Source organism: Hippopotamus amphibius, chromosome 5, assembly GCF_030028045.1.
Source record: "Hippopotamus amphibius kiboko isolate mHipAmp2 chromosome 5, mHipAmp2.hap2, whole genome shotgun sequence".
NCBI classification, from domain to species: domain Eukaryota; kingdom Metazoa; phylum Chordata; class Mammalia; order Artiodactyla; family Hippopotamidae; genus Hippopotamus; species Hippopotamus amphibius.
This window is the reverse complement of record NC_080190.1, coordinates 113,247,300-113,270,896: the sequence shown is the minus strand read 5'-3', so window position 1 is coordinate 113,270,896 and position 23,597 is coordinate 113,247,300. Positions and strand designations below refer to the sequence as shown.

At 40.2% G+C, this 23,597-nt stretch overlaps 2 protein-coding genes across 2 annotated transcripts in view; one reads left to right on the top strand and one right to left on the bottom strand.

The window, feature by feature from the left end:
- The window catches only part of KCNB2 (potassium voltage-gated channel subfamily B member 2), a 383,426-nt gene that overhangs the window by 25,636 nt on the left and 334,193 nt on the right, over positions 1-23,597 (top strand). The window contains exon 2 of the mRNA XM_057737185.1: positions 579-1,240. Coding sequence (XP_057593168.1) covers positions 662-1,240 — 579 coding nt within the window. The 5' untranslated portion in view covers positions 579-661. The remainder of the gene's footprint in view (positions 1-578; positions 1,241-23,597) is intronic.
- LOC130854414 (ferritin light chain-like) lies at positions 20,571-21,459 on the bottom strand. Its single transcript, XM_057737186.1, has one exon. The coding sequence runs from the start codon at positions 21,266-21,268 to the stop codon at positions 20,741-20,743; it is 528 nt and encodes a 175-aa protein (XP_057593169.1). The 5' UTR covers positions 21,269-21,459; the 3' UTR covers positions 20,571-20,740.

The following is a 23,597-nucleotide window of genomic DNA, read 5'->3' as shown; positions in this document are numbered from 1 at the left end:
AAAACCAGAGCTCTAGATCCAGTTTCAGATGCTGTTGTAGAAGTGTAGGCAAGACATGCTGAGGGTCTGAACCAGCATCATGGTTTGGGGGTAACCGGGACTGGGTATTGGGGGTGGAGGGCTTAAGGGATGTTTAGGAGGTACCATTGATTAAGACCTCATGTTTATTTGCATGTGGACAAATGGACTGGGATTTCTCAGAGTTTTAGCTTGGGTGTGGAGGTGTGGTCAATTTAATTTAAGGTGTCTGTTTTATCTGGGAAGAGTTGAGCAGCGCAGTTCAGAGCTTGAGAAAAAGGTCTCTGGTGACAAATTTGGGAGCTGTCAACCTATAGGTGTGTAAAATCGAATACACAGCTGCTTCTACATAGTGCATTCTTGCACTATATACAGCATAGTACAAAAAGTGTTGTCTTTTCCTCCTTATACCTGAAAGCAAAGATGTGCATCTCCGTCAGTAGACAGTAATTAATATTATACCTCCAGGTTGTGCACGAACAACAGAGTGAGCCCACAGAATAGGAAATGCTTTAAGAAAAATCCAAGTAACCGAAGGGTTTGTGGTTGGTTTCTTCCAGGTGCATCCGTGGAAATGCCTGCCGCACAGGGATATTGCTTGAGTTGACCTCACTCTTTTGCGGACCCTTCTGTTCAGTCCAAAATGGCAGAGAAGGCTGCCCCTGGCTTAAACAGGAAGACGTCCAGGTCCACACTTTCTCTTCCACCGGAACCGGTGGACATCATCAGGAGCAAAGCGTGCTCCCGGAGAGTGAAAATCAACGTGGGGGGCCTCAACCACGAGGTCCTGTGGAGAACGTTGGACCGGCTGCCCAGGACTCGCCTGGGGAAGCTCCGGGACTGTAACACGCACGAGAGCCTCCTGGAGGTGTGCGATGACTACAACTTGAACGAGAACGAGTATTTCTTTGATCGACACCCAGGAGCCTTCACTTCCATTTTAAATTTCTACCGGACAGGGAAACTCCACATGATGGAAGAAATGTGCGCTCTCTCCTTCGGCCAAGAGCTTGATTACTGGGGGATCGATGAGATCTACTTAGAATCCTGTTGCCAAGCCAGGTATCATCAAAAGAAGGAGCAGATGAACGAAGAACTGCGGCGCGAGGCGGAGACCATGCGCGAGCGGGAGGGAGAAGAGTTTGATAACACGTGCTGCCCGGAAAAGAGGAAGAAGCTCTGGGACCTGCTGGAGAAGCCCAACTCATCTGTGGCTGCAAAGGTATGAAAAGCAGAGAGCATTGCTTGCCTGTGCGCGGTCCGAAAAGATGGTACCTGTATGTTAGAGGAGTGCGGTTTTCTCCGTTTAAGTAAGAGAACACAGGGTGATTGTGCAGGGAGACATGCTTTCCAAGATCTTATGGAGTCAGACCGAGTTATTCTTCCTGTTAAGGCGTACGATGGTGTCACTTTCCCCTAGGTGTTATTATTATGTAGGAACGGTCTAGGCAACAGGGCATTGAAAAGTTCTGGCCACGCTGGTGCTGTGTGGGGTTGGTGACTTGGAGGTTGAGGAGAAAGCACAGCTCAGATCCATCAGGCGTGGAGTCTTACAGAGAGGCCTGGGTTCCATCCCAAAGAGAAGCGAGGTGCTATCACTGAAGGTGGAGGAGGTGTCTCCTGGCCTGGTTCTCTGGAGGTGCTGGAGAGACCGGAGAGTATGACCAGGTGTAGCTGAGTGGGCTGGGGGCCCACACATGAGGAAGGAGCTGCCTTATGAAGCAGCGGTAAGGATGAATCAGTGTCAGAGTGCATCCACTGAACTCCCCTTGTGAGATCTACTCTGACAGTGATGTTTTTATCTGTGGGTGTCTAATTGTGCCCACAATTGAGGTATTCCCATATCGCAGAGTTCATAAAGTGTTTGCTGAAAGTGAAGGTCAGTTCACATTTTTCCATTGGGCCTGCAAACATCTGAAATCTCAGAGTGAATTTTTTGGTCTCAATTTTCAGTATTTAGTTCAACTGCATGACTCTGTTTATCTAATTTGATTTAGAACTTTGAGGGTTAGCACAACTTGATTTTCATCTCGTATATTTAGTCCTTTATTTCAGTATGAATTATAAGAAAAAAGCCAAAAGAGTCATCTTTAGCTACAGAAGCACAGCATAGATACTTTGTGCAGATTAAATGAAAATGGACTATGGAGTAGAGAAGAGAAAAGAGTGTGTTATCCTCTAAATTCTTTGGATTACTTACTGTTTTTTTCAATTGTCTTTTCTTATAAATAGTAAAGATTAAGGAAATATAGATGACTCTGTGCCTTTTGACTGGAAATTAGAATTCTCCATTGTAGTCTACAACATATAAATAGTATAAACAATTGGCTGAATTCAGAGGATCATTAAACTGCTCTTGCACTGATTGATATTTCTAGTTTTGCATCTTTTGACTTCTAAAGGCATTTTACTCTCCGGCCAGGATGTGGAACTACATGGAATAAAATGTTATTTCTCCTGTACGAAATAAGGAAATGCACATTTTGTGGCAAATGAAAGATTTCATCTGGGTCTTTTTGTAGTTATGAATAATTTGTTTACTTTTGTTTTATCTGTAAGAAAGAGAGATGTGGGATTTGGTTGAGAAAGGTTACTGCTCTTTCCAGTGTCAAATGTTTTAAGTTACACATTTGAGTTACTACTAAAAATATGGGGTGAATTTTGAAGCTGAATGAGATAAACTCTGGATTTAAGGGAGTACTTTGGGTGTCAGCTGAACTCTTTCAGGCTTTTAGGCAACTGAGGAATAAATCATTGTACTGCCAGATGTTCCAGAGGGAGTTAGCCAAATATGCAAAAATAAGCAGCTAAATCAAAGAAAATTTGAAAGGTTAATGTGACTTATTTTCAGACAATGTCATTAACACATATCTAAAATTAAGTATTGTTATAGAAAAGATTTTCAAATAGATACTTTTTTTTCTGAAGAATTTCTGAAAAGGATGGAATAAGGTCAGTAATCTTATTTGTCAGACAAGGGAGTTCGTTTAATCTCTGAATTTTAGATACAGAGCCATGTCTTTATCTCTAAGAAGATGATGTTGATAATGGCCTATTGTCTGTAATACGCCACTATATACCCCTGTACATCAGACAGAGTATTTAAACTTGCTTCAGATTATGTATGCAAATTATGTATGTGCAGATATCTACCTACAAACTATACCCAGCAGCCAAGGACTTTGGTTTTGGAAATTTTTATATAGTTATAAATAATAAATTTGGTTCCGAGTTATTAATCAAGCTCTGCGAATCTCTGCTAACCTAAGTAGATTCTCTACTAAATGTTCATAAAGGATTTGTGTTTGTTTGTTTAAATGTCTGCACTTCCCTCTCTGTTTGAATGGGGAAATAGTATGCATATTCTTTACATTTGATTACCTGGTAGTTAAGTGAAAGTATTGTTCATTTGTCTGAGGTTTGGAGCCTTTTAAAAACAGCTCTGTATGATGCCTTATGTAAACCACTACCTTTCCTGTACTCTTCTCAAGTCATATGACTTGTTATTTTTCCAGAATAATTATTGGTGAGGGGAGTGCTCATGCTATGTGTGTGTGAACACGTGTGAATAGTATTTTTACAACTTAGGAAAAATTCATTTTGTCAAAGCTCCAGGAGGATGGTTCTCTAGCCCTCACTATATTATGGGTACATCGGGATCCTGCTTGTGCTGTGAAACTCTTGTGCAGGAATGCTTGGAATCTATTTGTCTTTTCTAACTTGCTTGGGAGGTAAGATCTCTCTGGAGGAAAGTATCTGTTTGCCTTTTCTTTTCAGTTATTAATTATTCAGCAATAATTGGTAGTTCAGTTGGATGTATAAAGATTGTTCTTTGTGTGCTACACACATTAGAGTAGACATGCAGAAACATACTCCCTTCTCTCCAGAGTTTAAAAAATATTCTCTTAGCATAAACAGGGATTTCATATCCTTGAAAATATTTGCCTTTTTTTTTCTCTTTGGGTTTTTCTGCATTTTCTAATGTATATTATTTCTGTAATAAAACGTAAACGTTTTGAGATTACTTGCCAAATCCCTAGTGTAGCAGGAAAAACTTGACCTTTTCTGTCAAATATTCCTCAGTAAGTTAAAATATCTATTCATCAACATGGACTAAATACTCAGTAATCTATGAAGTAATAATTGTTCAACCTGTGCTAGGTATATCCACTGTGATATGTAAAATTATTGCAAGACCCATTGATCTGTCACACCATCTTTGGGTATGACCCTGACGAAAGCAATTCATCTCTTACAGAACATGCTCCCTGGTGTCATTTCTATTAATTGAACTCTCTAGTATATTAATAATTGAAAAAATGCCAAATAGAGTTTAAAAGTGTAACATATTTTAAATGTCTATATTTAACAAATTAGCATTTTTACACATTCGTAGAATACCATAAACATAATTGTTCTTTTCACAAAATGGTAACAGGACTAACAGACACTGGTAGTTTTCTGGGGTGTGGTATGAGCTAGTGATGGGACCTGAGTTTATGTCTGTGTGATGGATTTTGTTTTTCAATCCTGTGTATCTGGTGACTGTATATTTTCTCTCATGTAGAGATAATGTACAAAGTTTACATTAGAGGCTGTTTGTGAAAGTGGCGCCCAGCCACATGGGCCTGGGGGATGGCTGGGACAAACCTTCGAGTTACCACAACATGAAATTGCTGCCTCTGGGACGCCTGTCATTGGAACGTGCAAGGGGAGGAGATGGGCTTAACTGGCTGCCAGTTTCCTGGGCAGTGATTTGGAATTGGACTTAATCCTGTACCTCTTCCAGCCCAGGGCAATTTAGTCAGTCTCTGAATTGGAAACGTTTTCCTCTTTTCTTTGGCCTCTTCCCAAAGGAACTGCAGTAGCTATTCCCTTTTAAATACTGCATACAGCAACTTGCGTCTAAGAGGTGTTTGTAAGTGTTTATTTAAGGGAAGTGGGTTCTGTGATAGGAGGTCTTAGCCTTTGGGATGAAAAACAACCAGGAAGGAGCACAGCTCACCTGAGGGCTGAATGGTACCTACAGCACCCTCACTAGGATATCTGAGGAAGGTCGAGAGCAAAGGAAGTCAGCGGGTCTTCAGGCAAACCCATTTTAGGAATGGCTGAGCCTCAACCGAGCAAGTAGGTGGACTTGGTGTGCAGGACCAATCCCAGAGGTCAGGTCAGGAAACCAGACTGTAAGCAGCCCTTATTTGATAAGGATAATATAAGGCAAAATCAGCAGAAGGACATTCCTGTTTATCTGAACCAGTGCAGAGAGCGCCACCCAGCAGCCCTGTTTGGCGGGGTCCAGGGTGGATGGGGGCCACTGTTTATTTTCTACTTCATTCTCTTCAATTTCCCCATATACCCACAGCTGTCACTTATATAAGGGGTACATTTTTTCCCATTCTCATCTTCTCCTCCCTTTCCCCACCCCTCTTCTCTCTCTCTCTCTGTCTCTCTTTCATCCTTAGGAAAAGGAAAGGATGATTGATTAGAGAGTTATTAACTTTTTTCATTTATGACCCCCTAAGGAGAAAAACTAAGCTAAATTTAAATTCTCCCTAAAGAAAGAAACTGCACACAAAGGAATACGATTTTTGTCCGGTAGGGAGGATCTTGAAGGCTACAGACTATTGAAATACCTAAGATTTTTTTTCACCCTCTCCCCACAAGAAACAATTTTCTCCTCTTGGCAATGACCCTGAAGGTGACCATGTTTCCTGCATCCGGCTCATGAGCCCCAGGCATCCACATTGCCGCCATCACCGGCAAGGTGCAGCACAGCCCTTAGAGCAAGCATGGGAAGGGATGGAGACTCAGTCATCCTTGGATCAAGAGGGAAGCTGGTGGGGGGCGGACGTCCAGAGTCTGTCCCTGGCGCTCCAGCTCTCTGAGGAGCTAGAGACCAAAGTTATGAGTTTCCCAGGGGACAGTGCCTGTTCATTGCCCTTTGATGATAACCTCGAGAACCATACTCTCTCTTCTGACAGAATTAGAGTGCGGACCTTTCAAGTCACGGAAATAGGAAAACGAAAATAAATCCAAATAAAACAAAACTCCTGGGTACTCATCAAGAGGAAAAGAATACTTAACATTCTCATTCTATTTATAGCATATGGATCTATTCTCATGCTTTGAATGAAAAAAAGAAAGGTATGAGAACAGAGCCATAAATGATTTCATTCTAATCCAAGAAAAGAATTTTCACATATTGTGCATATATATATGTATACACACACACAGTGTATATCTATACATATATATACACACATATGTAGTATATACAGTCTATACGTGTATAGTCAAGTGAACAACTCTGCCCATATAAAACCTTCAGTTTAGCTTTCTGATGACTTTCTTAGTGAAGAAGAAGAACAACAGTAGCCATTGCAACCATAAATGGGCCCCCCCAAAATAAACAATGCAATGTGAGTACACACAGGAATCTCCCTTCATCGGGCCCCTCTGTGGATTGAGCCGTACTCCAGCTCTTTCCTCGGATTGCCAGTGGCCTAATCAGTGTGCCAGTCCATGCTGTTTCTGTGTTGAATGCTTGCTGGTTTCATTTCTTGGCCTTTCCTTTCTGCATCCCAGCTGCAGATTAGGTTTTTGTGCTTTTCCGATAACAGGGCACAAGGGTTCAGAGGTGCTCCGAGGAGGTAATTTAACAGAACTTGGCCAGTTGGAGATATGTTTTTCCTTTTTAAAATATATAATCCGTGCAGACGAACGGGTTGAAAGCCTGGAAGAAATTAGGTATAAGAGAATAAAACAGATAAGATAGAAAATAACATTGGGTTTTGATGAAAATGTCTCAACTATTCCATTGTTTGGTTCCAGTGGTCCTATTTCTAGATTCATGCTTCTCTGCCTTCCCTGGAAGGCTGCCCTGAAAATGAGCCACTCTTTGCCTGTTTGGCCTCATTTGATCAGGAAGAGAAGGATGAGAGAAGAGGAAGAAATTGATTAAAAGTTTACATCCCATATCCTTTTACAGAGAGTCCCATAAGTCCTGGGTTTGCTGAGAATATCCCAGTTAATGCCTTTTGTCTAGTCTAATTATTAATAAAATATCCTTTCATTCTTAAAAAGTATCCCAGTTTGGACAATGAACAATATGATCACCTTACACGTGAATATTTTTTAAAGAGAAATTATCCAAGAATTATATACTTTTCATTTCCTCTTTGCTTCTTGGTTACATTTGAAGAGGGCTGGTCTTAATGTTCAAGCAATTTTTTTATCGCTTTTGAAAAATCATTGTTTTCCATTAATATTAAAAGAAGACATTCAGATTCCTTTCAAGCTTAATTTTTAAACCTCAATAAGTAATTATCATTTTCAAAGTAAGAAAAAAAACCCCAAAAACTCAGGACTTCTTTCTACATGCTCTAATGTTATCACAAAACAGAATACATTGGCAGTATTTAAATATTCTGGTTTTGAAAATTCACGTACACTGCTTTGGTTATTAACAGATTTGTTTTCTTTATTTCAAGTGAGAGACTTTATAAAGTGACGGATGTACTATTTTAGGTAAGCATAAGTATTATGAAGGTATGGTCACAATATTTAACACTCTTCACTTTGGAAGGCTCTAGAAGGCTTGAATAATGTTTTAGATTGTGTTGCTATCTGAGCTTTATCTCCCATTTTTAAAAAAAGAAGCAAAACAAATACTTTCCAAATGCTACGAGTTTATAAGAAAGTTCCCAGGGTGCCTATGCCTTGACCTCAGATAGCTTGCCTGTACTATTAACTTTTAAGCATTTATGTTGTCTAGTGGAACTTTGCCCTGAAAGTGTCATGTGATAGTTGTATGAAAGTACAGTCTGTAACTGCCTTGATTCCTCAAGGAGATGGTTAGTCTCTGCCTCATGCATATTGATTTATATTGTTACTGTTTAACTTTTCCCCCAGCATGTTAGGGTATTCAGGGTAACTCTTAATTAGTGCTGTGATATGGTGCAGATAAAGCAGCTAGTTGCACTGGAACTGAACATGGGAAGATGCTATTTTGAATGTCATTGATCTTTCCCCTTTTACTAGCCATTGTTACATTTGACAAAAATATTTGTTGTATAGAATGAAAAGAAATAATCTCTTTCCAAAGAACTTGTTAATATAATGTTGTTTATTATGGAATGTCAAATTAGCCAGTTTTATTGAATATTAGATATTACATATAAAATATTGAGCATTTATTGAATATTAAGTATTGCATAAATCGAATCAAAAGAGAAAAAGCATTGGGCACGCCATTTGTTTTTAACACCTCTGCACTTCCACCTTGTTCTACAAAAGAGGCAGCTCACTAGAAATACATGCACTAAGAATTCAAATAAAATAACAACAAAAAATTAAAAGCAAAAAACAGAACTAGAAGAAATATGTTTTAAATTGTCCCAGTAACACTAGGGAATGCTTCATTTTGTGCAAAATGTTTTTCATAACTTTAATTAAAAAATGACAGTCTTAAAATTTAATAATAGAGTTGAAATTCATAAACAAAATTTGTGTTCATGATTAGAAAAATTTACCCATCTGTCCTTAGAGAACCTTGTTTGATGACTTAAAGTGAGAGCCATTCTTAACGCAAAGACTGTGTCTGTATACTCATGTGAATTGACCATTTTGATTGATAAGAAAGATATTTTCAAAATAATAAGTTGATTCTAGGTGAATTGCTGGAATAAAAATTACCTTTTGATGAAAATATGATTACATAGGGGAAAATAAACCCAGCTGCTAATGCACAATTCATGAAATAACCATAGATTACAATAGGTTTTTTGCTTTGGGCATTGATTTAGCATTGGTGGTTTTATTCTGTTTGAGACTAACCCTTAGAGTTCCACGGCATTCGATAATCTTTAATGTGCCGACGCATACGTCTGAATTCTGTATGGTGTAAGGTTGGTTTGTAGCAACTAGTGACTTTGATAGTGAGCTTAACTGACCACCTGGCACTGTTAGTCTCTCCCAGTCTGGTTTTTCCCTCTGATCGTCATATATACTAACTCTTATTAACTGTCCCTGTATTTTATAGAGGAGATCATTTGGTATCATAGAGATTCATACAGGACACATCCTTTATTTAAAATATCCTATTTAAATATCCTAAGAGTGATATGAGCTTTTAAGGCAACAGTCAGCCTGGAAATTATTCTTGCCCACCAATAGCCTGGGTGGTCGTTAAAACCCTTCCTGCATGTGCAGTGGAGCAGGGAAGGATAAAGGAGTTCGCAGGTCATAGCCACCAGCATGTTCCACGGAGCATGTGGGCGTTGGAGGCACACTGTACTTCCGGTATCTGTAACATTGTAGTTGATGATAACTTTATAGTTTACAATCAGAACTTCGAAGAACTTCAGGAGATGGAGAATTCTCTGCAATTGCTTTGCCAGCCTTGATACACAGACATAACCCATCTAGAATAAAGCAGCTAGACACAGATCACCTGGGAACAGAGAACTATAGTGACAGGCAGTGGAAAAGCGGGAGAGGAAGATGTTTGCTCTCATCCCTCTTAAACTTTTCCAGGAGGCACTGAAGCTAACATCAGAACTCTCTCAGACTCTACACCTGTGTATTATTTATTTGCGGGTGTGTATACATCTATGTTTAACTCCTTAGCTAGTGCAGAAAATGAATGGATTTTCTTTCCACTTAAATTGCCCCCTTTAATGTCTTTATAAAGCTTTAAATGAAGCAACTCTGGATATTACTAAGGACCGGTACCTGAAGTAGATAGATCCAGCTGACTTTTGGGATCAAGTTTCTGTGTCTAGGGTGGGTGAACCAGCTAGCAGCAGCCTTTACCTAGCGGTGCCTGAACTAGGTCTGTTCTTGAGTGTGTGTGTGTGTGTGTGTGAGAGAGAGAGAGAGAGAGAGAATTTGTATGTGAATACGCTGCCACCTCGCCATTAGAGCATATTAGAAAAACCCACCGGCACAAAAAGGCAGTGAACTTCAACCTGTATTTAGTAACTTAGAGTAGGTGCAACTTATCATCCAAATAAGACAGCTCATTCAGAATTTAAAGTTTTAGGATAACCTGATCGGTCATGAAGTCCATGGGAAGTGTTCTAATGGTCCAGGAATAGCAGAAAGAAGTATTTGCATTAGTGTCCCAGGATTTTGTTTCAGGATGCTGGAGGTCATTACCACCCTGGATTTCACACTTTTACTTATGTCTTGTTGAGTCACTCTTGATACAACCACAAGTGCTGAATGCTACTTTAAATAGCTTCTCAAGCCTACACCACAGCAGTGCCAAGGACAGCCAAGTAATCCCGGCGCAGCTTCGAATGGGGTTACTTGATGGGAGCATCCTTCACTGCAGTCAGCCTCAGGATATTTGCATATGAATGAAAGCTCTTCCAACCTTCTGATCATTGTTTTCTTTCGAATTAATATAAAACCTAGAGTGCGATTTTGGATATTGATGTGCTGTTGTCTTATCTGGTGTCATCTAAATTAAATCCACAGCCAAATGCGTTCCTCAAATTAGTTTTTTTTTAAACATTCATATTTTAGTTGATATCTTAGAGTTACCACTAAGTCTCTGGCAACATTTTGTATAGGACTATCTAACTTGTACATTGGTGTCCAAACGTGTCCTTTCAGCCAGCATTTGATTGAATTGGCAAATAAATCAATGCCACTACCTATGAAGTATAGCAAGAGATTTGTGCTCTGATAAATTAGATGTATTTCATTAACACAATGGAAAATTTCACTTTGGGAAACAAGCAGAGACCCTGCATAATATCTTTAAGGTAAGCATCCTGTTCTATTTCAGTGCAGTTTTTAGTTTAAAGGCAGAAAAATATTGGTAGGCAATCTTGTTTTTTAAAAGTTGATAATTTGTTCTACTACAGATGGAATGAACTACCTATGCAATGAAAGAAAATAGGAAATAGTAAGCTAGAATCTGGGATAACATGAATTTGCTCTTACATATTTGCTATGTAAAAAAGCTAGCACACTTTATTATACTTCTTAAATAAATTCTGCGGGTGTGAAAATTACTGTATTATATAAGTAAAGTAATTGCGTTATGAGTAATATTAAAATTCAAAGCGAAGATGTGTTTTAAGCACTGGTATTTATTTTTCAAACTCTTGCTTATGAGCCATTATAAATATTTTAAATTGCATGGCATGTTCACAAAGTGCTAATCACCTACACTTTTTTTTTTTCAAAATTTTGTGTGTAGATTATGCATGAGGTAGCTTAAAGGGGAGCAAACTGTTTTGATAGGCATATTTTAACATTATGTTGGGTACATTTATGTGCTCAAAAAAAAAATGTTATATTACAACTGAAAAAACTGTGTTTACCTGTCTCTGTTAAGTTATCCAGCAAATGCCAAAGCGTTGAACTTTTCTACCCTGCTGCCCTTTGTTGCATACATCCGAAACTGAGTCTGGAGATCAGATGACGGTCTCTGCTATTTATCAGACGTTCTGACCTGGCTGTGATGGGGTGGCCTCACTGTGTAATTTTAGTTCAGAAAAGGTTCTCCAAGGGGCCATATTGCCCCCGGTGGTACTTTGAAAATCTCCAAATGCCTTTCTCATTGCACCTCAGCCCAGGTGAAGAAATGTTTTTATTACTTCCTTTCAGCTCTTATTTCCTCTCTGTCTGAAGAGGCTTACCTTCCTCTCATCTCCTTTGCTACCTACCTGCTTCTCAGCTCCTTCACCTAGGTCAGCCCTTCCAGAGGAATACAAAAGAAACCCTGTCCCCCTGCCCACTCCGCGTACAGCCCTGAAAGTCCCCTCCAGAGTCCTCCTCATCAAGGCCTGTTTTGGTGACACTTTGTTGAGCAACTATTGATTTCCATTTAATTTTCTTGGCTCCAGTTGGATTTCATGTTTGTCTTTAGCCTGGCTCTAAATCTTTTCATGAGACGATATCTTACCAGATTTCAGTGAAATTGGATGCAGTGAAAGTCCAGATGAGAGAAGGTGGAGAAACCTTAAAAATCCAGACTTCATTTTGTCTTTCATTTATAAACAGGCATTTGTGTTCCTTTATCATAAAGCATCAGAGCCTGAGAGTAGGCAGACATTTTTCTTCTCGACTCTTTAAAAGCAGTGTGTAAAGAGAACTTTTTCTCTTTGAGTGAATCTGATTCTTCACCCAGTCTCTGCCCTCTCTTAATCCAAGCTCTGCCTGTGCAGATGAAGCTGGTTTTTCCTTCCTCTCCCTCCTAATAGTTGCCACTATCCGCAGAGCCTTTTGTTTTGAGTAGAAATTTAACTCTGGGGAAAGAGACCGTGGTTAATTGAAACCTGATACAGTCAGAGATGCTTTTCGCGAGGCTGTATTAGCTTCTGTTTCCAAAGTCCTCTATGAGGTCTAGCTATAACTTCCTAGTATCATCAGTGTTCTTGCTACTCTTTTACTCCGTCTCTTCTCTTGAGCCAGTTTTTTTCTAACAATTACCCTTCCTTCACAGCCTAGAAAAAATGAACCTCGTTCCCTGAAGTCCAGAGTGAGGATGTGGAGGCCACATTATCTTGTCCTTTCGGTAATTAGGATGACCTTCCTGAAAGAGCAGGAGGGAAAGAATTTACATTGGGCATCTGCTGTGTGTTGTACACTGAACCTAAGCATTTTTCATGTTGACCATTTACAACAGAGGTAGGCAAACGTTTTCTGTAAAGGGCCAGATAGATAGTAAATGTTTTCTGCTTTGGAGGCCATACAGTCTCTGTCACAACTGCTCAACTCTTTCTAGTGTGAAAGCAGCCAGACAGCACATAAAGAAATGGGCATATCAGGGTTCCAGTAAAACTTGACAGCAGGCTGGATCTGGCTCATGGGCCACAGTTGGCCTACTGCTACTTCATATCAATGCCGTGAAAAGACATCATCATCTCATTATACAGTTAAATGGCTGAAACCCAGAAACATCAAATTTGTGTCTCTCATCCACCAACAAGTGGCACATTGGGATTTGTATCCATCCCTTCAGAAGCCTGGCTTTCCCACAGTTCTTCTTCCTGTCCAATTGCACTTATCATCCCTTTCCCGTCTTTGTCCAGTGCCCCTGTCACTGCCCAAAGGTCATTGAAGACTTTGGTTTATGTCTTCAAAAAATCATCTTCCTACTGTACCCCTTGGGTGTCATGCAGGACGACTACCCATCATTCACTTCCAGCTTCAGTGTCCCCCATCTTCAGCTCACTCAGCACTGGGAGGAAACTACCTTTGGAACCTTGAACTCTGATTATAACCCTGGAGCCTTCCTTTTCCCACTAAATGTATACTTTGTCCCTAATGTAAGCTCTTTTGCCTTTGCTTATCCCATTCTTTTTCTTTTTTTAATTTAATTTAATTTTTAAATTTAATTTAATTTTTATTTTTTTATTTATTTCTCTACTCCATCGGGACCACTGGATCCACTGCCCTGGTCCAGGCCTTGATCATCTCTTAGTTGGATTGTGGCTATGTTGCTAACTGGACTTTCTCACTTCATTTCCCCCCCAGTTCTCACCTGTTCTCCTTGTAGCCAACAGAATTACCTTTAAAAACCATGCCTCTGCCTCGCTCACTTCTGAACTCTAAATCTCAGTGATTTCCCATTGCCTGCAGCCTAGTTCAAACTCCTTCGTATTGCGTTTAAGACTCTTCCTATCCAACCTTCCTATCCAGCTACATGCCTTACCACTCTTCATACATTGTGCTCCAGTTATTCTAACCTGGTAACCATTCCTGAAGACAGGGCTCTGGTCCAGACAGGTGTTTACTGCATTCAACAAGCAGTCCATCCATCCAGAGGGGACACCTTTTTTTCTCATTTGCACAGGATGCCTTGTAAACTGGCTACAGCCACACCTGCACCCACCTGGCATGTTCCTGTGGCCACTACTGCTTTCCTGACCTGGAACGCCCTTTGCCCCTTCTCTCTCCTTCTTTGTGTCTCAGCTCAGATGACCCTCTTCTGTGATGTCCACCTGACCCTCCCCTGTGTTTTCCCCTAGCTCTTTCTGCATACATGTAATCTAAAGATTCTGTCTGTGCCTTGTCACTTCCTCAGCTGGGTTGTCACACTTGAGGGATCAGACTACAAACCTTCACCTTCAGTTCCTGACACCTAGCACGGTTCCTGGCAACCCTGTACCTGCGAGCAAATGGCACTGAAGGGCAGACGTAATGGCAAGACCTGATGTTTCATAGTATTTCTATTTCTCTACGAAGATTAAACAGCCTAGTGATTAGACTTGAATAATGTTAGGTTTGCTTTAAGCAGCTCAAGGAAGCTGGATATCTTACCTGTTTTAAATGACTTTATGTTTTTGAAATAGGCTGAAAGCCATAGATGTGGGTTTTCTATTTTTACTTTGTATAAATTCTCCATCTAGTGTAGCATGTAGGCTGCTCTGTATGCCACCAAGTTTATGCAAAGAAAGGCATCAGGTGCTGGCGAAAGGCAAGCTTTCAGAGGCTTTACTTTGCTAAGATTGCTCATTTTATCTGAACTGCAGGTTCTGGAAACTCTTGTCATAGGTTAAAGGTAGCCTGTGTGTGAACCAGGGGAGCAGGGCTGGATCTGGCCCCCAGGGAACGGACAGTCCTTCTCTAGAAGATGGATAGATCCTTTCTTTACATTCAGTCATCTTCTCTTTGGAGGACCTTGGGCCCAAGTTGTGTCATCCCATTACTCAGGAAAGTCACAAATGTGGATAATTCCAAGATTTGTGTAAGACAGATCTCCAGTATGATGTCTTTTTGTAGGAATATGAAGAGAGTCTGCAAAAATAAATTCTTAATAGCATAATGTAAAAAAGGAGATCAGGAAACTTTGTTTTTACTACAAAAGCTAAAGGAATCATAATGGTATCAACTTGGGGGAGAACTTACTTTTATTTGTAATCCAAAAAGATATTTCCTGGAAACTTCTAGGTTGAGGGTTTTTAAAAAATAGAAACGAGGCATTCTTTTTTGTCTCACAATGTCTTATCAGCATGCCACTTGGTCATCAGGCGTGTTCAAATATTATTCTGCTATTTCACTGTACTGATGGGATTTTCTAATTTGATATTTTAGAAAGAGGCTTTTTAAATTCCCCATCTCTTAAGAAGTAGTTTTGACATGTTTCAATTTAATAATTCATAAAATAGTTGTTTGAAGAGCTACTTTGTATATAAGGAAACTTTAAGCCTTATAGATGTCTCCTAAGAATTTTAATGAGATAGCTGCTAAGAGTAAAATTGCTTTCATTTGTTAAATCCTTTGACCTTATCACATCTCAGTTTTTAAGGGTTTTTAGTAGCATTGTATTATAATTTAATTCTTGCAATTCTACTGCAAAAGGAAACTGTTGAGTGAAAGTATGTTTCTAGTGCTGCCGTTAATTATTTGTGCACTGACCAGAGGATTAAGGCATCTTTGAAAAGATCATGAGATTTTACGGGAGACAAGCTGGGTAGTTATAAAATGATCAGACAACGTGCTTCATCACCAGGCATTTGACATTTCAGAGGAAGGATCGAATTACGTCGATTTTTAACAGGTAGGGAAAGCTTTGTAAATGAGAGAGAATTAAGTAGGAAGGATAGAAAAATATTTGTTGTACAGCAAAAACTGGCACACCAGTGTAAAGCAATTATACTCCAATAAAGAGCTTAAAAAAACATTTGCAGAAGAGGAAGAAAGCATGAACAAAGGCAAAAGAAAGGGATTAAGGTGCCTGCTGCGAGCATGGGACATCAGGAAAACTGTCCGAAGTAGGAATCGGGGTTGGAAGAGTCAGGGAAGGCTGTGTGCTGCTCTGGCTTGAGCGCCCGCCTGAAAGTCTGCAGCCCCATAGAAGGTCATAGGTGGGTGACATTTGGGACTGTACTTGTCAGTGGCTGGTGGGAAGCTGCTGGGTAGGTGGGGAGACCCAGCGGTGAGAAGCACAGGCTCAGGGGTAAGATGACCTTGGGACAGAGGACTGACTCTCCCACTTAGCCAATTCGGTGACCTTGCGGAGCCTCATATTCCCAGCGGAATAGTGAAAATGATACCAATCTGTACCTAATACAGTTACTGTGAAGATTAAGTGAGCTAGTTAGCTGACTCCCTGGTCTACAAGCACAAGTAGAATACATCACATATGGGTGTTATAATTATTATTACCATTATTACTCCAAAGAATTCATTTTGAGCCATCACCAAGAGGAACTTTTTTCCATAAATGTTGGGTATTCTTCTGTTGCACTTGAAATAATTTTATTAGACTGTGAAGACAACATCTATGTATAGGGAATAAACTATTTTCATCTCATTTTTAGAACCAAACCCTTAAAAAGCAGCAAATTAAATTAATGTTTATTGATTTATCCAAATTTCGTGATAGTGATACTTGAGATAAATGGAACCTGGAATACATATTAAAATTTAAATCTTAAAAAGCCTATTTTGGGGAAATAGGTCCTATTAATGGAAACAATGAAAATAAAAAGAATGAACTCACCATTCCGCAGTCTGATTACAGCGTAGCCTTTACGTTCATGGCTCTTCCCCTGATGGTTGCCTTCGTGTTAATCACCAATATTAATATAACTGCCTGGAAGTTGAGCAGCTATAAATAGCTCTATTCTTGTTCCCAGACAGTGCCTGTGCTTTGGGAGAGGGAAGCGATCAGACCACCACTTTGTGCTTTTGGGTTGGGCTCATTGGCTCCTATTTCTTACCTAAGTAACTGTTAGTAGGGTATGAAATTGAACACAGATCATTGACTTCCTAAAGGCCTGTCCTCGTGATGCATTAACAGTGATATATTTGATTGCAAATAATTATTTGGCTCAGGAAGAATTGGACTCAAAGTAAATGCAGTCTCAGCCATCCAGTTTTCCATGCCGAATCTCAAAACTCCCAAGTTTGTTAGAAATGTTATAATAACTTGGGAGAGGTTAGAAGAACACGATCACGTGTAGAAAATAAATGATTTTTAATTACTAGTTTTTCACAAAGAGCAACATTTTCTGAGCTTTAGATTGAGATAAGTATTTGGCACAGCATTTGTTTCTTGATGTGTACATTTAAAATAAAATAATAAAAATTCTTTTAAAGTCCAAATATCAGATTTTAAAATTGTGATTAGCAGTTAAAAAATCATCTTCTTGATGAAAAGCATTTATTATCAGATCTCATTTCCCCTAAATTATTTAATGTATCTTACAGAGATCTGTAACATGACAGGATAAGAAATGACAGAATGGATTGTAGATAGATGGATAGACCAACTAGATGAAAAGAAAGACTAAATAAATAGAAAGATAGAATAGATAAATAGAAAGACTAGATAGGTGATAGATGAATAGATGAAAGACAAAAAGGAAATATGGGTAGAAAAATAAAGAGGAAACTGGGGTGATTAGCATATAAAATATTCATGACACAAGTGCCTGTTATAATTGGTGGAGGAGGGCAACAGGCTTTGAGCATTCTTCTTGCTAAAGCAAACAGGAAAACACATAACAAGAACAAAATTATTTAAAATCTGGACTTTACAGGCAGGAAAGGGAGGGGGTGTGTATGGTCAGCTGTTCAGATGACCTTATTTTATGGAACAAGTGCTTACGGAGCAACCACCAGGCTCTGTTCTAGGTGCTGGGGAGCCAACCTCGAACAGAATAGACACAACCCACCACCACCACCGGGAAATTTACATTCTAGAGGGAGGGACAGATAATAAACAAAATAAGTGAATAACTGTGCACCATTAAAAAGCGATCCATGATATGGGGGGAAATAAAGCAAGAAACAAGGTTAGGGACTGACTGAGGTCTGGTGGTGTCATTTCAGATCAGCTTTCCAAGGAAGGCTTCACTGGAAAGGTTATTTTTGAGCAAAGTTCTGAAGAAATGAAGGATGCCTGTGGATGTCTGGGGGAGAGGATTCCAGGAAGTATGACTGGGCGCAGTGGTCCTCAGCATGGGGTGATTTTATCCTTCGGGGATCATTTGGCAATATGAGGAGGAGTTTGTGGTTTTCCACTCTGGGGGAGGGGTGGTGCTCTCATCTAGTGAGGGAGGCCAGGGATGCGGCTAAGTGTTCAGCAGTGCACAGGACAGCCCCCACGACAAAGAACCATCTAGTGCAAAGTGTCAAGAGTGAGGAGGTTGACAAACCTGGTCTATTGCAAGGCGGCTGCAGCACAGTGAGCCTGGGGGAGCCTTGGAGGAGATGGGGTCGGAGACAGAAAGGGCATCCAGATGCTGGAGGGCTTTGTCAGCTCGTCCTTGTCCCTGAGGGAGAATGGGAACTGCGGGCGAGTTCTGAGCAGTGGTGATCTGACTCACCGTGTCATAGGCCCACCCTAGCTCCTGTGCTAAAATGGACTTTAACAAGGAGGAAAGAGGAAGCTGGAGACTCTTGTAATAATTCTCTAGAGAGACTGAATCATATTCAATGACAAAACTATATAAGATGAATATGTTATTTATTCAACAAAATAGCATCCAGAATATTTACATTTTGTGTCTTTCATCTTAAAAAACTGAGGTTTCTGGGTACATTGTACTAGCCGCCCATTTTTTTTTAAACTGTGGAGAAAAATTGCTGTCACAATTTAGGTTTCAACACTTAATAGAATATCTCAGGGGAAAAAAAAACTTATTCCATGCATAAATCAGTCTAAGGATGCTAGTATAGATAGATTTGTCCTCAGACATCCTTATAATTAATTAACTTGTTTGGTGCTGTCTAAAAAAAGGAACATTTTGGAAGAAATAAAACCAGGCACAGATGAATCAAGATACCTTTTTTAGGGGCAGCTAAGGAAGATTGTTTGAAAAAAAAAAAGTCAATCAGAGAAGATAGACAAACACAGGTTAAAAAAAAAAAAATCCAGACACAGATAAAACATGAGGAGATCCACAAAAGCAGGGAAGTCCAAAGTCAAGGAAGTGCCCTGGACCTTATCTGGCTTCAGTGCCTGGGATGAGGCTCAGAGCTGACATTCCTGAGGGTCTTCTCCCACCTCAGCTCCCCAGAGTGAATTCAATTCAAATGGAAGATACTTTTTTTTTCCCTCACCTTTACTATAACAAGTATAATGTATATTTCTGTATATAAATATGTATACTTCAATTTCATTAATTATAAATAGCAGTAATGATGTATAGGAGTAAAAACGTGTGTGTGTGTATAAGATTTAGACCAGATTGAGACTATCATATGAGGCTCCACCTACTAACAATATTATAAGCCACTCCCCACCCCCTGGAGAACATGGCGTGTCTCGGGAAAGCCACAGCAAATATCTATGTGATCTTGATTCACTGAGCAAGTGACACATTGCTATTCCTACTATACAAAACAGGCATGGTCTTACACATTTAGAGCATTTCAAGTCCTGGAACACATGTCGGTGTTTGCTTTGTGGTTACTTGCTATTGACAAAAATGACCATCGGGAGCCCCAGTTTGGAGCTGTTGAAGATACAAAAGCCTTTGCCCCTTTCTCTGAACCCAGCTCTCTCGACTCCCCTACTCTGGATTAGTAGAAGGAGCCTGTGGTGGTGAAGAGGGGCTTCCGGAGCCTCAGCCTTGCACATCATGGCTCTGGGACTGGAGGACAGGCTGGTCCTACAGGCACGGAAGCACCTTGTGCCTTCAATACTCCTCATCTGGAAGGTGAGTGGGTCACAGTCCTGGCTCACAGGTCTTGCTGAGGATTGATTGGCTGAACACATGTCACGTGGCTTTGCAGACTACCTGGCAAACAGTCGGTACTAGATAAGGGGATTTGTTGTTACTATTATGGTTAGTAGCATAGTGTAGGCAAAAGATGCCGTCAAGCTTTGTAAACAACTCTCAAGGAACGGGGAGAAAAATTGCAAGTAATTCCCTGGGAATTGCTCATCATATTTAAATCAATAAAGTTTTCTTTTAAGAAATCACCATGCATGGAGTTATCTGTTTCTTCTTAATTGAATTTTCTGCGAATGTATGTTCACGTTCCTAGTTAGATCTTAAACTGTTTTAGGGCTGTGAGTTCTGTTCTGTTTTCTTTCTCTCTCTCTAATACTCTAATTAGTGTTCTGCTGTCAAAGCACTAAGCATAAGATCAGTAAATGCTTAGTTTTTGAATGTTTTCTTTAAAAACAAATTATATCAATGGTGAAAAACTGGAAAAAATTACGATTTTCTATGTAAATGATTATGACAGAATACGATTTCTTGTAACAGCCATCTGTTGGGTTTTTCTGAGCAGGTTTGGAAAACACCTTATTTCTGCCAAATAATGGCAAGGGACATTTATCTGAATTTGTAATTTGATATTTTTCAAATCTATATTTTCAAGAAAGAAAGGAAACTGACAGTTTGAAAAGGCAGTAGTTTGAAACATTTTAAAGGGTATGGCATTTCTGTCTAGTCAGATCTCTTCCAAAAATTAATTGCTAATTCTTATGTTCTCTCTCACTCTGAGTAGACTTTTATTAACCCACCAGCATTCCTGAAAAGTGACATACTGATGTTTCTCCATTTGGAGCAGAAGAACTGTCCACACTGCCAGATGCCTCAGGCTTAGCAGAACGAACTCTTAAATTTTTTTTTTTTTTTTTTTTTTTTGCTGCAAAAAGCTTTATTGTTTCCATTTGGTCCAAGGCTTGGGAGAGGGGTCCAGGTGGTTAAAAAGCTGCCTAGTGGCTGCAGAGAGGGGCTTCAGGCAGCAGCCCTGACACCAGAGGGGCTCCTCCAAGGCCGCTGGGCTCCGGAGGCTACTAGTTGTGCTTGAGAGTGAGCCTTTCGAAGAGATACTCGCCCAGCCCAGCCTGGGGACCAGCCAGCCTGCGGAGGTTGGTCAGATGGTCACCCATCTTCTTGATGAGTTTCACCTCCTCATCTAGGAAGTGGTTCTCCAGGAAGTCACAGAGGTGGGGTTCTGTGCGGGCAGAACCCAGGGCATGCAGATCCAAAAGGGCCTGGTTCAGGTTCTTCTCCAGGAGCATGGCGGCTTCCATAGCGTCCTGGGTTTTACCCCATTCATCTTGAGATGGCTTCTTCACGTCCTGGAAGAAGGCGCGGCCACCGCGCTGGTTTTGCATTTTCAAGAGACGCTCGGCGCCCTCGCGCTTCTCCTCGGCCACTTCGCGGAAAACGTGGCCCACGCCCTCCAGAGCCACATCGTCGCAGTCGAAATAGAAGCCCAGAGAGAGGTAGGTGTAGGAGGCCTGCAGATGCAAGTTGAACAGGCGGTTGACGGCAGCCTCCACCTCGGTGGAATAATTCTGACGCATCTGGGAGGCCATGGTTGATCGGTAATAAGGAGCTAAGCTCAAAAAGTGGTGTTGGCTGGTCCCGGTGACCGAGGATAGCTGAGTGGCCGACTCCGAACGTTGCGACTGGAAAAAAGGTTGGAGGGTGGTCGGAGGCTGGAGCAAGGGGCATCCCTGGGTCTGTTCCGTCCAAACACTGTTGAAGCAAGAGACAGATCCGGGGGACCGCCAGGTGCACGACGAACTCTTAAATTTTTGTTCCCTTCCTCCTTACTGCAGAAGAGAAAAACTTTTACAAAATTAACTACTTAAAAATACATTAGACTGGGGACACGAGTTCGATCCCTGGTCCAGGAAGATCCCATATGCCATGGAGCAACTAAGCCTGTGTACCGCAACTACTGAACCTGCACTCTAGAGCCCGCGAGCCACAACTACTGAAGCCCGCGAGCCTAGAGCCCGTGCTCCACAGCAAGAGAAGCCACCACAATGAGAAAGAAGCCTGTGCACTGCAATGAAGAGTAGACCCTGCTCGATGCAACTAGAGAAAGCCCGTGCACAGCAACAAAGACCCAATGCAGCCAATAAATAAATAAATAAATAAATTTATTTTTTAAAAAAAGTCAGACTGGTTTACCAATGCAGAACCCATTCCTGTGGTTCTATTCTATTTTGAAAGACTATCTCTAAGAAATGACAATTGTAGTTTCCATTTGTAGCTGTGTTTTTTATTGTTCAGATTAAAGATGGAGTCCCAGTCCTAATATAAGTTCCTATTTATATTAGGATTTCTCTTTTTATACATAAGCTCTACGGTACTTTAGGTCCTCAAAAAAATAATAAAATGCATCAACTAATATTATTTTTGAAACAGATGTGTTGGCATTCTGTAATTTCTGCACTTAGTTAAAAAAATCTTTGTAGAAAAGAACTAAGCAAAGTGAGGACCCTGATGATGTGATCATGCAGAAAGATGGGATATCTGATATCTAGGAAAGACACAAGCAGTAATTGTCCACCATGATACTTTCCACGTTATCTGATTTCAGCCACAGAGTCCTGTGAGTTGGGTGCTCTTATACTTACTTTTGAGGATGGAAAACTAAAACTGAGAGAGGTTAAGAAACAAAACCAGAGCATCTCCAAACTTCCAATCCTGCTTTGAGTGACTCCATCACCTGGGCTGTCAAGACAGTATAAATAATCCTTGAATAAAGAAGGAAGACCACATCACGTTTATGAAAAGCCTCCTGGATTTTTAGGACTGGGGTCATTTCCAGAGGTCACTTATTTAATTTTCTAGCCATTGGGAAGTACCACCCTTATACTCTAAGGACAGGTAACATGTATTATCCTCTCAAATTGCTAGGTGCCCTCAATCCTGAGGTTAGCATCCCTGAGTTCTTTATTCAGATATAACCTATGGAAAGCAAAGATAAAATCTTAAATTTTCTATTTGACCAAGTACTGCAGTACATGGCTGTCAAGAAAGAAATAGTTCTTTTTTCTTCCTGGAATTTGCTCAGTATGTACAGACTGGACAACGAAGAAATAACAAATCTTGACTTTGTAACCTTGAAAACAGCTCATTAGCCCAGCTACAGCACCACAGTTGCTAGATTCACATCATTTTTCACACCGAGTACCAATCCGTGGGTGTCAGCCTGTCTGCCTCAAGAGATTGAGAGCTCTTTGAAGACAGGGATGATATCTTTTAGTTTATTATTTCCAGCTCCTACTTCGGTTACAAGAACATGGTAGGTTGTGTGTAAATTGTGGCTCAGGGAAAGAAACAATGAATGGATGGATGAATGGATGAATTTGTTACATCTAAATATACTTTTGTGGCATTTAGTATAAATACTAAAAATGTAAACTTCAAAACAGGGTAAAACTTTGTTTTTAAGTCACCTTGTATATGTTAAAATGGTTACAACACCTTGACTACGTTAGGAAAATAGGACTAACGATTACTTTGTATTGAGCATCTGTATATGAGCTAGAGCCAGAGTTAACTTTATCAGTATGATTCATTTAAAACTGGAAAGAGAATGGATTCGAACATCCATCCACATTCAAGAAAATGGTTAATGTTATGCTCCATGTGAACTGTTTTTGTGGAACACATTTACTGAAGAGCCATTTTCCTGGTTGTTGAATTAGAACTAAACTGGTGCTGTGAAACGCAGTCACATCTTTCAAACCTGAAAGTTCTATCTTTCTCGTAAATTTTCTTAACGACACACTTGAGAGTTTATGATTTTACATTTCTAAGTCTTCTTCCAGTCTGAGGTTTCTGAGACTCTCTGGGATTCTTCACCTTAAAAGACACTCTTGAATATCATTCATGTTTTAACTTGAA

Bases quoted from the DNA above. Each gene is read 5' to 3' on its own strand.
- LOC130854414 (XM_057737186.1), bottom strand. From the start codon at position 21,268: ATGGCCTCCCAGATGCGTCAGAATTATTCCACCGAGGTGGAGGCTGCC.